Below are 11,235 nucleotides of genomic sequence, written 5' to 3' on the forward strand. Positions count from 1 at the left end.
CAAATCATCCTCTTTATTCACAATTTTCATTTCGCCGTAGGTGTTGAGGAAAATTGTCTGATGAATGTTCTCCTTTCAGATCATGCTGAGCTACCTTTTCTTTTTCATAATAGGGTATTAAAGGTGATCGAGGACCTCCTGGAGGGCCCGGCGATAAAGGAGATAAGGTAATTTGGTGGATTTGACTAGAGATGCACCAATACTGATACCAGTATCGGTACATATCGGTAAGTATCGGTACCGATACTGGGGTTGAGTACTCATAAAATAAGTGCCAATACCGTGGCACCGATACCAGTTGTATAGGTGTGTATGACAATGTTGTTAAATTTGTGTTTGCACTGCAGTGAAAATTGTGACAGTCAAAGTAATTCTATAATGTGTAATGCCGTTATTAAGTACTCAGTATCGGTATCGATGAGAACTGAAGGGCAAGTACCCGTACTCCACTCCTTTTGTCAAAAAGTGGTATCGCTGCAAAAAATAGTTGTGTTGTAATATTTTTATTTTTCTGTTTTAACAGGGACACCCAGGACCACCGGGGCATCCAGGTGCTGCCGGCCTCATGGGGGCGCCTGTAAGTTCTTTTAAACACTGTTTTGGACCGAAATAGTGCATTTTCCTTCATAGGTACCATCACTCTCGTTAATGTCACGGTCAGCCCTTATTAGTGTGGTCAATCTGTCTCCTCAATCTCCAGGGTAATGATGGACAGCCTGGCTCTGTTGGACCCCCGGGGCCCCCTGGAGAAAAGGTCAGCATGCACTCCTGGTGCTGTCTCCTCCATAACCCACATGTCATTATTGTAGAAACCTTTTTTCCCCCCGTTAGCATGTAGGTCAGTGGCGGCGTGCTGGTAACAGTGGCCATTAATCATCCCCTTTGCTTTGGTGACGGCGACCTGCCTTGTGTTTTGTTTGCCTCCAACAGGGCAAAGAGGGTCTCAAGGGAATCCAAGGACCTCCAGGTCTCCCCGGTTTGATTGTAAGAGATATGAATCGATGCCTGCATGCGCGCTGCAGCGTTTGTTTTGTTGAGACGTCGAAAGATCTCAAGAGCGAGGCTTAGGCAATCCGAAGCTAAGTGATCAATGTGCTGACCTGCAGGGGGAGCCTGGCAAAATGGGGAAAGATGGCAGGACGGGTGAACCCGGAGAACGTGTAAGTAGATTGAAAAGAATGGCAAGTAATAATGACAGCTCTCTGGGTGTTGTATGGATACGAGGTGTATGCCACGTCTGGAAATGTTATTGCAGGGTAAGCAAGGCGAAGCTGGGCCACCAGGGAATCCAGGGCTCAGGGGACTCCCAGTAAGTGGCCCCCAGCAATCAGAAGCTCAACTGGATGAACCTTTGCAGGAGTGACTTTGTGCCACTGGTGTGACTGGTTGAATTTCACTTAATACAGGGTTTTAAGGGCCACAGAGGAGAACCTGGAGCACCAGGAGGAAAGGTCAGTTGACTACTTGGTATTATTTTCTAGAACACAGCCATTTTCTCTTTACAGACTACCATGTTTTTTAAATTATTATTATTAAAAACATTTTCTTTATTTTTGTATGTTTTATTTAACCACACATTACAATGGCGTGAATGATAAAAAAAAGATAATAGAAATATTAGAAAACATGCTTTGTCCAGCAACATGTATTACAAAACCTTTTGATGTACATTAACAAGAAATTAGCTTTAAACCTAAATTGGAAACCACATGAAACCACTTCCTTTAATTTGTTATACAGTTAGTGTGCTAGCTTGAGGTGGTTAGAGTTCTCTGTTTTCTTCAAATCAGATCTAATGTGCAAAATGTTTTTTGGCAACAGGTTTGCCACATAAACTGAGACGCATTCATCTCACATTTGCATATTCCTGAATGTTTCCCAAATTATATAAAGTTCAGAGTCTCTCTCTCAGGAATTGGAGAGTTCACATACCTCAAGAATGTGAACTAAAATGGTTAAAAAACTAAAATAATCTCAAGCAGAGCAGCGGCCCGACGTGCTTGATCAGCTAAATTGGTTTCTGTTCGGGCCAAATATGACCACGAGTCCAATGAATGACCAAAAATTAAAATCGTTTATCTTCATTCACTTGATGAAAAGGCAGTGCAAGAGGCTAATTGACTGTGACAGGCATCAGACTGTGGCAATAACGAACGGGAATGAAATTTCTTTGGTAGTATCTTAAACAGTGGATTTAACAAAAGAAAAAGAAAAAGAAAAAGAAAAGAACTGGCACCTTCACAGCAAAATAAAAAAGGGCAGAGAGTGCTGAACGTGTGAAGACTGCTCGACTGTCTCTAAAGATAGCCTCAACATCAGCTGACAATGCCAGGTTCTCTCAACGCTACACAGCTAAAAAAAAAAAAAAAAAAAAAATGAATTGTGCATTTTATATGCAGACTAGTTCTTTGGTGGAATTGATTCACCTGCTGCTTTGTGTATGTGTGTGTCTCTTTTTCTTTCACACACACACACACACACACACACACACACACACACACACACACACACACACACCATAAGGGAACTGTTTCTCGTCACATGAGCGGCAGCACGGCTCATTACGGACAGCTCCGGCTGAGCCGCAGCGAGGCAGACGGCCTCTCAGCCCTGCAGCCTGCACCGCCACCCTGACAACAGACGGCTTATTAGCGGAGCTCTAAAGGCTCTCCGAAGGCACACCGAGACTTTCCCTACACGCACTGTTCACAATTATCACAGCTAAATGGCATTATATGGAAAACTGGGCGCATTTCCGCAGGAAATTCCAAGTCAACGCGTGTGAGGAGAAGTAGAAATGTGGCCACGGCTCCAAGCGTGATTAATTAGCGGCCGATAGATCCTGTGAATACGCTCGATCTCGAGTTTTGCACTTATATAGTGAAGATATGAAGAGCCAGTTTGGTTAGGGTTTATTTTGATTTCTGCATCGCAGTGATGCGGCTGTTGATATAACATGGCTACTTAAGCAATTAGAACTTCATCTTTAAAACACCACAAGCTGCAATAGAAACATACATCCTGTCAACACCCTGTGGGAACAGATGCACAACGTGAGCTGTAGATTTCCAGAAAAGTTAGCCAGTGTTAGTTGTAGTGTCAGTAGTGTCAGTTGATAGCTACAGCTACACTGCAAGAAGGACATAGTTGATTTATTTGATGATCAGGAAAACCACAGACATAAAGTGCAAAATATAGTCCAAGCATGCTGTGTTCAATTATACACATCATATACATCTGCAAATCAGATTTTGAATGTGTTTGTTGTCCAAATGGTGTAGCTGTAGTTACCAGTGAAGAGCATCTTAGTGGTTACCTTGTTGAACCTCTTGACCTCCCTCAGACTCCAGGGCAAATTGAGATTGAAGTTGCCGGTTTGAACTCAGACCGCTCACTGGACTTTCATGTGTTCACCAGGGTGAAGATGGCAAATCGGGAACCCCCGGGCGTGATGGCAAACCTGGAAAGGAGGTATGCAGGAGTGCAGGACAATACGATACATGGATCAAAAATGTACAGAGCAGACCATCAGTCATTTGCTCTTCTATAAGGCTTCATTATTCTAAGTCTAAATCTAAAAAATGTGCACACACCAAAAGTTACGCACTGAATTTTAATAGTACTGGATATAAGGAAGACCTGTCCTTGACCAGCTGCTGCTTGAAATCAGTCAAAAACAAACCAGTTGACAGATTTGGTCTGGAGTGAATCGCTTCCCACTGACAAAATTAAAAATTCTAAGGGTGAGGAACTTTTAATACCTTTTAGCGCTGCCGATTTTTTATTTATTTATTTTTTTTTTTTACAAAATCCCTCCTTCAAACACATCTTTTGGCTGAGGCACTCTGGGACTGGGTGTTCGTGGAAACACTTCCTCAATTGTTCTTGTTACGAAAAAGGCAAGTTCACGTTTACCTCCGTGTTCTGTTTCCCAGCCGGGATGAAAGTGGTCGAGCTCAAACGTCTCCTCTGCGTCTCCTTTGGATGATGTATGAGTCAGTTTCTTTCTGTTAATAAAACTGACTATTTTTTTTTCCTGCAGGGCCTTATGGGACCTCCAGGCCGAGAAGGACTTGCAGGACCAAGAGGGGAGCCTGTGAGTCATTTTCCATCTTTTTCAGCGCTGTCTGGCTTCAGAAGTTATATGCCGAAACAAAGTGACTCTCGGGTCATTTCTCTTTCTGTCCTTTTTGTTGCTATTTTTTTCTCATTCCGTTCTGTTTGCTGTTCAACCCCAGGGTAAACAAGGTGAACCTGGACCATCTGGGAAGGCAGGTCTTCCTGGAACACCAGTAAGTGTAACCCCCTTTTTTTCTCGCCACATAATCCTAAAAGTCAGATTTCTACAGCCTTTCTCATGACTAACACGGAATATCTCTCTCTCTATATATATACATATATATATATATATATGTACAGTATATAAACGGAAATCCCCTTAAACCGCAATAATTTTATTGTTTTCACCACATAGCGAAGACATTTGAAAGGAATTCAATAAAGTAAATGGCAAAAGCTGATTTGTGACGGCTAATAAGGTAAGTGGGTCCGAAAAGGGATAAAAAAGAATGCCAAATGCAGTGGTGGAGATAAGCTGTCACATGATGATGGAATTCTGGAGTAAGTGCTGTCCTGCTCCAGATGGAAACATCCCTCTCCCCTGGGTGGCCGAGACTAAAAGGAGCTGGCTGGAAGTGATCGACATTTAATATCGCTGAGCACTGGGAGCTGGATGAAGTGTGTTTCAGAGAAGGCCCCCTGCAGCACATAGACAAGTAGCCACGCAGGACTGAGCCTGCTGACTAAGAATTGGAATCACCTGGGAAGGCAGATGGCAAACAAGGCTGATTGAGGCATAAGTCAGGGAAAGAGCTCAGAGTTTGTCGATGAGTAAGAGGTGTCTGACGAGGGCAAGTGTGTGACGCAAAGTTAAAATACAACCCTTTTATCCGGGAGGAGGAAAAAAAGAGAGAGAATCTTTTGTATATGAATTTTGATGCCAAGATAAAATCCCAAAACCACAAGCAAAACTCCTTTCGTTACCTTTAAATGTTGCACACTGACACTTGAAGGACTTTTTTGCTTTGCTAACTGCAGGGCAGATGATTTCTATCCAGCTATCAAAGAGGAGCTGATGATATCAGTGAGCAAAAGGGGCAGTGAAATAGAAATAGGCTAGAGAAGGGCGTAGGCCAGGAAGCCAGGAGCAGAAAGGTTGGGGATGGAGAGTGATTTCAGTGGAGGGTAGAAGTACTTGGATAGGGTCACATATTTGCGAGAAAATGTTACCAGGCGGAATTTAGTGGGTCACTCCAGCGATCTAGTGCGTAGAGTGCAGATTTCACTTTCGAAAGAGTGAAACAGACATCCTCTGAATTTCTGCAAGCAGTAATGAATTCCCCCACTCTGCAACGGCCAGCTTGTCTCTGGGCTCGCATGTCCCCCTGTAAATATGAATTTTAATCTCTTCAAGCTGCCATGTCCCACTGCAAGATTGCTTCCTGAGATTTGTTTTATCCGTGGCACGGCTGCATGCCGAGAAGAGCCGCAGCTAAATGTTAATCTTGTCGTATCCTCGGTAATGACCAAGGCTTTTAGGACACGGGCGAAACGAGGCCACGTGGGCGGCATGCGATGAACGGTTATGTCTGTGCTGTCGCGCAGGGTCTCCGCGGGGACAAGGGAGAGCCTGGCAGTCCGGGATTACCAGGCTTTAGCGGTCCTAAAGGCCCCCCGGTGAGTGCTACATTTGACAAACGTCGATTCAAAGATTATTACAGCTTTGGATTTAAACGGCTGCAGTTAATATTCATTTTCTGGATTTGCAGGGTCCACCTGGTCCGGCTGGCCCTGAAGGAAAACAGGTACCACTCAGAGTCAAACATGACCGATGCTACGAAATCTTGTAAATGGTAGAGAACGTCCCTCAAGTCCCTTGTTTTGGGTGTTTTATAGGGAATGCCTGGCAGAGTTGGTGATCGCGGCTTTAAAGGAGATAAGGTGAGGACCATTGTCTACTAAGTCAATTTTGTGTTGTACAAAGGACTCCTAGATTTATTCAATTTGACTATAAATGTACAATTATATCACATTTTTCAAGGGTTTACCTCACAGAGTCAAAGTCAAAAAGAGTTGATTTGCAGGGACTCATGTGCTTTTCACCAGCCCAATAAGCTCAGCTCATACATTTACACATACAACACTGATATCTTCTATCCAGGGAGACCCTGGTAAAAAGGGAGATAAAGGACACTCAGGAGAGCCAGGTATGCCAGGAAACCCTGGAACTCCAGGCAGAAAGGGCCATACGGGGATGATGGGTATGTCGGGCCCTCCGGGAGAAATGGGATCTCCTGGGCAGCAAGGACCTTCTGGAAACCCTGGTCTTCCTGGACAGAGGGTAAGACGTATCTTTAAATGTTGTTGTTACACGCTGCACATTTTGCCATGGGTAATTTTGACTATTATCAATCGCTGTTGTTTCAGGGAGAGTCAGTGTCACTGGAGCAAATGAGGAGGCTCATCCAGGAGGAGCTGGCGAAACAACTGGATGGTGAGAAGGCGGTTTCAGTGTGATGTGAACTTCAACTAGGCTAGTCACGGGAGATGAATGAGATTGAAACCACTCTCTTCTTCCACCCAGCCAAAATGGCTTACTTCATGGCTCAAATGCAGCCGGCCCACGTGAAGAGCACAATGGGTCGTCCAGGCCCACCAGGCCCTTCAGGCAAAGATGGCAACACTGGACGGCCTGGCCCCCCTGGAGAACCCGGTATGCCAGGACTAAATGGCGGAGAAGGATCAAGGGGACCGATGGGACCTCAAGGTAGAGCTCCACACACTTGGTCAACAGAAACCTTTGACTGAGAAATGTGCAGAATTGCAGAAAACCATGGGCATGGTATTCTCTCATTGTCAATCCAGGTGAGAAAGGAGGTAAAGGAGACAAGGGAGAGCCTGGTATTGGTGAAAGAGGAGAGAAAGGACCTCCTGGACCAATAGGTAACAACCAGTTTTCTATTCACTTGATATTCTCCACAGCTTATTGTTTGACTATTGTTGTTTGGATTTTAACCACTACTCTACGCAAAAAGAAAAACAAACTTATCGCAAATATATCGCCACCTATTGGTTAGGCAAGACTATTGGAGCTTTTTGAATTGCATTAAGTCGATTGAGGTGTTTCCTCATATGCTCAAATGTGAAAAGGACAATCAAAAGAGAATCATATCGATGTAGGCGTGGTGCATCTCTGTAGCTGCATTTCCATTTTACTCCCAGAATTGCGCAAAACCTAAATATCACAATAAAAAGAACACCTAAACTTCGAAAAAACGTTTTTCGCATTTGCACGTCTCCGGACGAGACATACGGAGTCATGTGACCAGTTCACGTCAAGTGAAAACACAAAATGTTTTGTACCTTCATTCCCCCTGAAAGTGGGGTCTCGCAGGACGAGATTTTTACGAGAATTATGGCTTGTGTGCTTCACACCATTCAATGGAAACACCCGCATATCTCAATTGTACTTTGTCGAAATGTCAGAAATATTGCTTTTATTTAGCAAAAAACGCAGCTTGTTTATTGCATCCTCTAATCCCTCACTTGCCCTTCCACAGGTCCAGCTGGTCTGCCCGGGTACGGCAAAGATGGAAGCCCAGGACAAGCCGGAGCCCAGGGCGAGCCTGGAAACCCCGGCCCTCACGGCCAACCTGGACCCTCGGGGCCTCCGGGCCAATGTGACCCGAGCCAGTGTGCCTATTATGCCAGTCTGGCACAAAGACCCCACACCAAAAATGTCAAGGGGACTTAAAGAAAGACGAGATCACAAAGAGCTTGGAGTCCAGCTGTATTTATGAACTTTCGTCAGCCTGAATCAAGAACTCTCTCAAGACAAACTCAGTGTGGCGGACTGACGGTCACTTTTTTTTTTTTCCCCTGTATGACGCTTTGGAGGAATGGAAATTTATCACCAAGGGACTATTTCGGATTTGACATGGGCAACGAGGGCAGCTAAACAAGCGTGTATTTGATTTCCTCATTTGCATGCTTCCTGTGAGATCTAAAGGAAAATAACAAGGACGAAGCAGCTCCCTCCTTCCAAGTGTCCCCCATCACGGGTGAAGATTCTCCTTGGCAATTATCTCTGTGGTTTTAGTTGTGTTACATGAACATATTTCATCGCTGTCTTTTTTTTTTTCTTCTTTTTTTCCAAATACTCCCATATTTACTCTGTAACATTTCACATCCCACACTGTCCTACGTCTAACTGTCAGGCTCACAACATTGATTCTGGGATCTTCCATTAGTCTATTTGCAATAACTCAGTCAAGGGGCTAATTTGATTCGATGCCATTGGTGTGAATAGAGAAGGGACAGCGTGATCCCAAATGCCTGCAGTGATTTTGCGTAGGAGGAGCGTTAATGAGTCGCTATGCAGGCGGATGAATGACCGCGTTGCTGCCCCCGAGCAGCCATTCTTCCCCACCCACACTTTGGCACCATGCGCCTCCTAAATAAGGAGCTGAAGTAAAAATAACAGTGAGGATGATTCCCATCAAGCAAGTCACTCGGCATGCAACAGCAATCAACTTCGATTTATTCACACAGAAGCGAAACCAGATTTTGCTCTGGGAACAAACTGGAGGCAGCAAAAATCACTCATGAACTCGAGCCTTGGTGCTGCTGATGCTTTGAAGCCTTGAACGACACAGGACGCATTTCATTCCAAACATTTTGTTGGTCTTGCCGCTGAGATGCTAACGCGATAACGTTGCCATCAACGATTTAAATCAAAATTGAATCCAGTTGGGTGCATGCTTCATTTTGAAATGATTTGATCTTAAAAGAGGTTTGATGTAAATGCATTTTTTTTTAAATAGTGTTTTGATTCCAGACTCAGCCTGTAAGGGAAAGGGGAATAGAGGTGTATTTGTTAAAACACTTCCTTTTTATGCTTAATGAAGTGGTTAGGACGTATGCGTTGGCGCCGGCAGTAAACAACTTTGAGGAGGTGCTGTAATCACAGCCTTTGTTCAACGTCTCTTTGAAAAGCTGCTCGTTTCACAGCCCTTTTCTTCAAATGTGTCACTTCCCTTCTGCTCGGTGAGGCTTATTAAGTTCAGACGCTGTGGCAGTGCCTGGACTGCGCAGCCTTGCTCTTTTTAAAAGGGTGACGTTGCTTTTCTCACTTGTCCCTTGGAGCCTAAAATTAGAGAGTGGCTTCCCTGCATCTTAATGACCAGAGCATTGTGGGACAACCATTTGGAAGGTGCTTTGCCTCGCGCCCCTCTCGGAGTAATTACACCTCTCTCTGGCCCTCGGGGGTTGGAGAGGGTGTTCTGGCCAAAGATCTGTGTAAAGTAGCCTCAGTAAAAAAAAAAGTGCCACGTTCACCTTCTCTCAAGAAACATGGAGAACCACTTCAGAAGCTGAAGGTTTTTCAACGCAACCTTCTAGAAAGGCGAGAGGTCATCGCTTCCATGACCTGAGCGTGGTCATCATCTATTGCGAAAGTTATCCAGTGTGAGGGGTTACGAGCTCAACTCCAGCTCATGTACTTGTTTCACTGTTTTAAGGCAGGGGGGCATCCAAAAAATGTAATTACTAAGGGAAACTAAGGGCAGCTACACTAAAATTGTTGCTCTCACAAGTAAAGACCTTTTCCCTGGCATCCATATTGACATGAAAAATGGCATATAGATACCGGTGCAATCCATAAAGTTTAGCTGAGTGAAATTCAATTTAGCACGACAAAGGCGATGATGGGATGACAGAGGGAAGGCCTATCGAATCCTTTAGCTCCATCTGATAAAGAGCGCGTAGAAAACATTTGAAACCAGCAAGACTGGATGAACCTTCTCTCTGTAACATTCAAACAGAGCAGAAATGTTCCTGCTAAGAGAAGCAGGTTGTTAAGTCTTGAGGGTTTCCCTATCGTTGCTAGAGGAAAGTATCAGCCGTACATTTCTGGCTCCATAGTTTGCCACTGTGCACTTTTGTTTATGCAGGACCCTTGATCATGCCAGTCAGGTTGACAGTAAACCCTTTTGGATAGTAAGACGCGCCTTTAGCGGCATTTTGCGCTTTCACTTCTAATATAAACCACGGCTGCTGCAGCACAAGTGAGTCTTTGGCAAGCAGCTAAAGAGACTTTTATTTTCTCTTTTTATTTTCTGTCTTGTTTGGCCTTTACTTCCTCGTCTTGCTTGATTGCTTCGTTACGACATCCACCAATTTTAAGACCCGCTGGAAACTTAATTCACCGCTGCTTAACCTAAACAAACAAGTGTGATTTCAGGGTTGAAATATGAGCAATCCAGAGGTAGCAAGCACAAGAGTCATCTAGTAATCTAAGTGGAACTGAACCTTGATTGGCATCATTGGAAAAAATCTATCTTCTGAAGACGCAACAACCTCCACTTATCAGCTTGGTTAACACAGAGGTCATTATTGGATTGGCAGCGTGCCAATTGGACATCTTTTGCCACTAGTGGATGCATGGGTTCTGTTTTTAGAGTCATATAATTGTGACTGTGCAGACTTACTCACTTTCATGTACCTTGGTGTTATTTTCCAAAGCAAGGTGGTTGAAACTCAATGCCAATGAGACAGAGCCACTCAGGTTAAGAGCCAGAACCATTAAGCATTACGAAGTTTGTTCTGAGTGTTTTGTTTGCATAAACAAATTCAACTGTTTGTTTCATACTTATATATAATTACATTTCTATTGGCTGGAGTGTTTTTTTTTTTTTTATCAAGCAACATAACTGCGTCAGTATTAATGCTTCTTACTCTTGTCAACAGTTTGGATGTGACTGTACATTGCTGCACACACACAACTCTTTCTCAACTAACTCAACTATTACTTCACTTTTTTTTTTTAATGGTGTCTTCTGCTAAGTTATTCATTGTTTCAGCCAATTAAAGATGTGTCTAAATGCAACTGCAAAACTTCCTAAACAGGTTTCCACACATCACTTTTGCCTTGTTGAATTGGTGCTAAGATATTTGACATTAATTAGTAGTCTGTTGTAAGTATTGGAAAGACTTAGTACTGTATTGTATAATAAAGATTGGGACAGATTCATTTTATAATAGAGACTATTAATTACTTATTTTGACTTAATGAGCAACGCTGTTCTAGCCCTGTTGAAAAAAAAAAAAAACGACAATGTTGAATGTCGATGGATTTCTTTTTCGAAATCCATCAATGTTGACCCGAGACAAACTATA

The 11,235-nt window shown here is 43.6% G+C and overlaps 1 protein-coding gene across 3 annotated transcripts in view; it reads left to right on the forward strand.

Moving 5' to 3' along the window:
• Positions 1 to 11,097, forward strand: part of col22a1 (collagen, type XXII, alpha 1) — a 48,576-nt gene extending 37,479 nt beyond the window's left edge. For all 3 annotated transcript variants that reach the window (XM_076011384.1, XM_076011385.1, XM_076011387.1), the window contains 18 exons: positions 114 to 167; positions 524 to 577; positions 701 to 754; positions 931 to 984; positions 1,107 to 1,160; positions 1,256 to 1,309; positions 1,407 to 1,451; positions 3,418 to 3,471; positions 4,043 to 4,096; positions 4,239 to 4,292; positions 5,665 to 5,736; positions 5,829 to 5,864; positions 5,956 to 6,000; positions 6,221 to 6,400; positions 6,487 to 6,553; positions 6,644 to 6,826; positions 6,925 to 7,002; positions 7,620 to 11,097. In XM_076011384.1, the coding sequence (XP_075867499.1) occupies positions 114 to 167; positions 524 to 577; positions 701 to 754; positions 931 to 984; positions 1,107 to 1,160; positions 1,256 to 1,309; positions 1,407 to 1,451; positions 3,418 to 3,471; positions 4,043 to 4,096; positions 4,239 to 4,292; positions 5,665 to 5,736; positions 5,829 to 5,864; positions 5,956 to 6,000; positions 6,221 to 6,400; positions 6,487 to 6,553; positions 6,644 to 6,826; positions 6,925 to 7,002; positions 7,620 to 7,813 (1,386 nt within the window). In that variant the 3' untranslated portion in view covers positions 7,814 to 11,097. The remainder of the gene's footprint in view (positions 1 to 113; positions 168 to 523; positions 578 to 700; positions 755 to 930; positions 985 to 1,106; positions 1,161 to 1,255; positions 1,310 to 1,406; positions 1,452 to 3,417; positions 3,472 to 4,042; positions 4,097 to 4,238; positions 4,293 to 5,664; positions 5,737 to 5,828; positions 5,865 to 5,955; positions 6,001 to 6,220; positions 6,401 to 6,486; positions 6,554 to 6,643; positions 6,827 to 6,924; positions 7,003 to 7,619) is intronic.
• The last annotated feature ends 138 nt before the right edge of the window (positions 11,098 to 11,235 follow it).

This window comes from Nelusetta ayraudi, unplaced genomic scaffold (assembly GCF_046127955.1).
Source record: "Nelusetta ayraudi isolate G7.1 ecotype Tasmania unplaced genomic scaffold, CSIRO-AGI_Nayr_v1 ptg000135l, whole genome shotgun sequence".
NCBI lineage: Eukaryota > Metazoa > Chordata > Actinopteri > Tetraodontiformes > Monacanthidae > Nelusetta > Nelusetta ayraudi.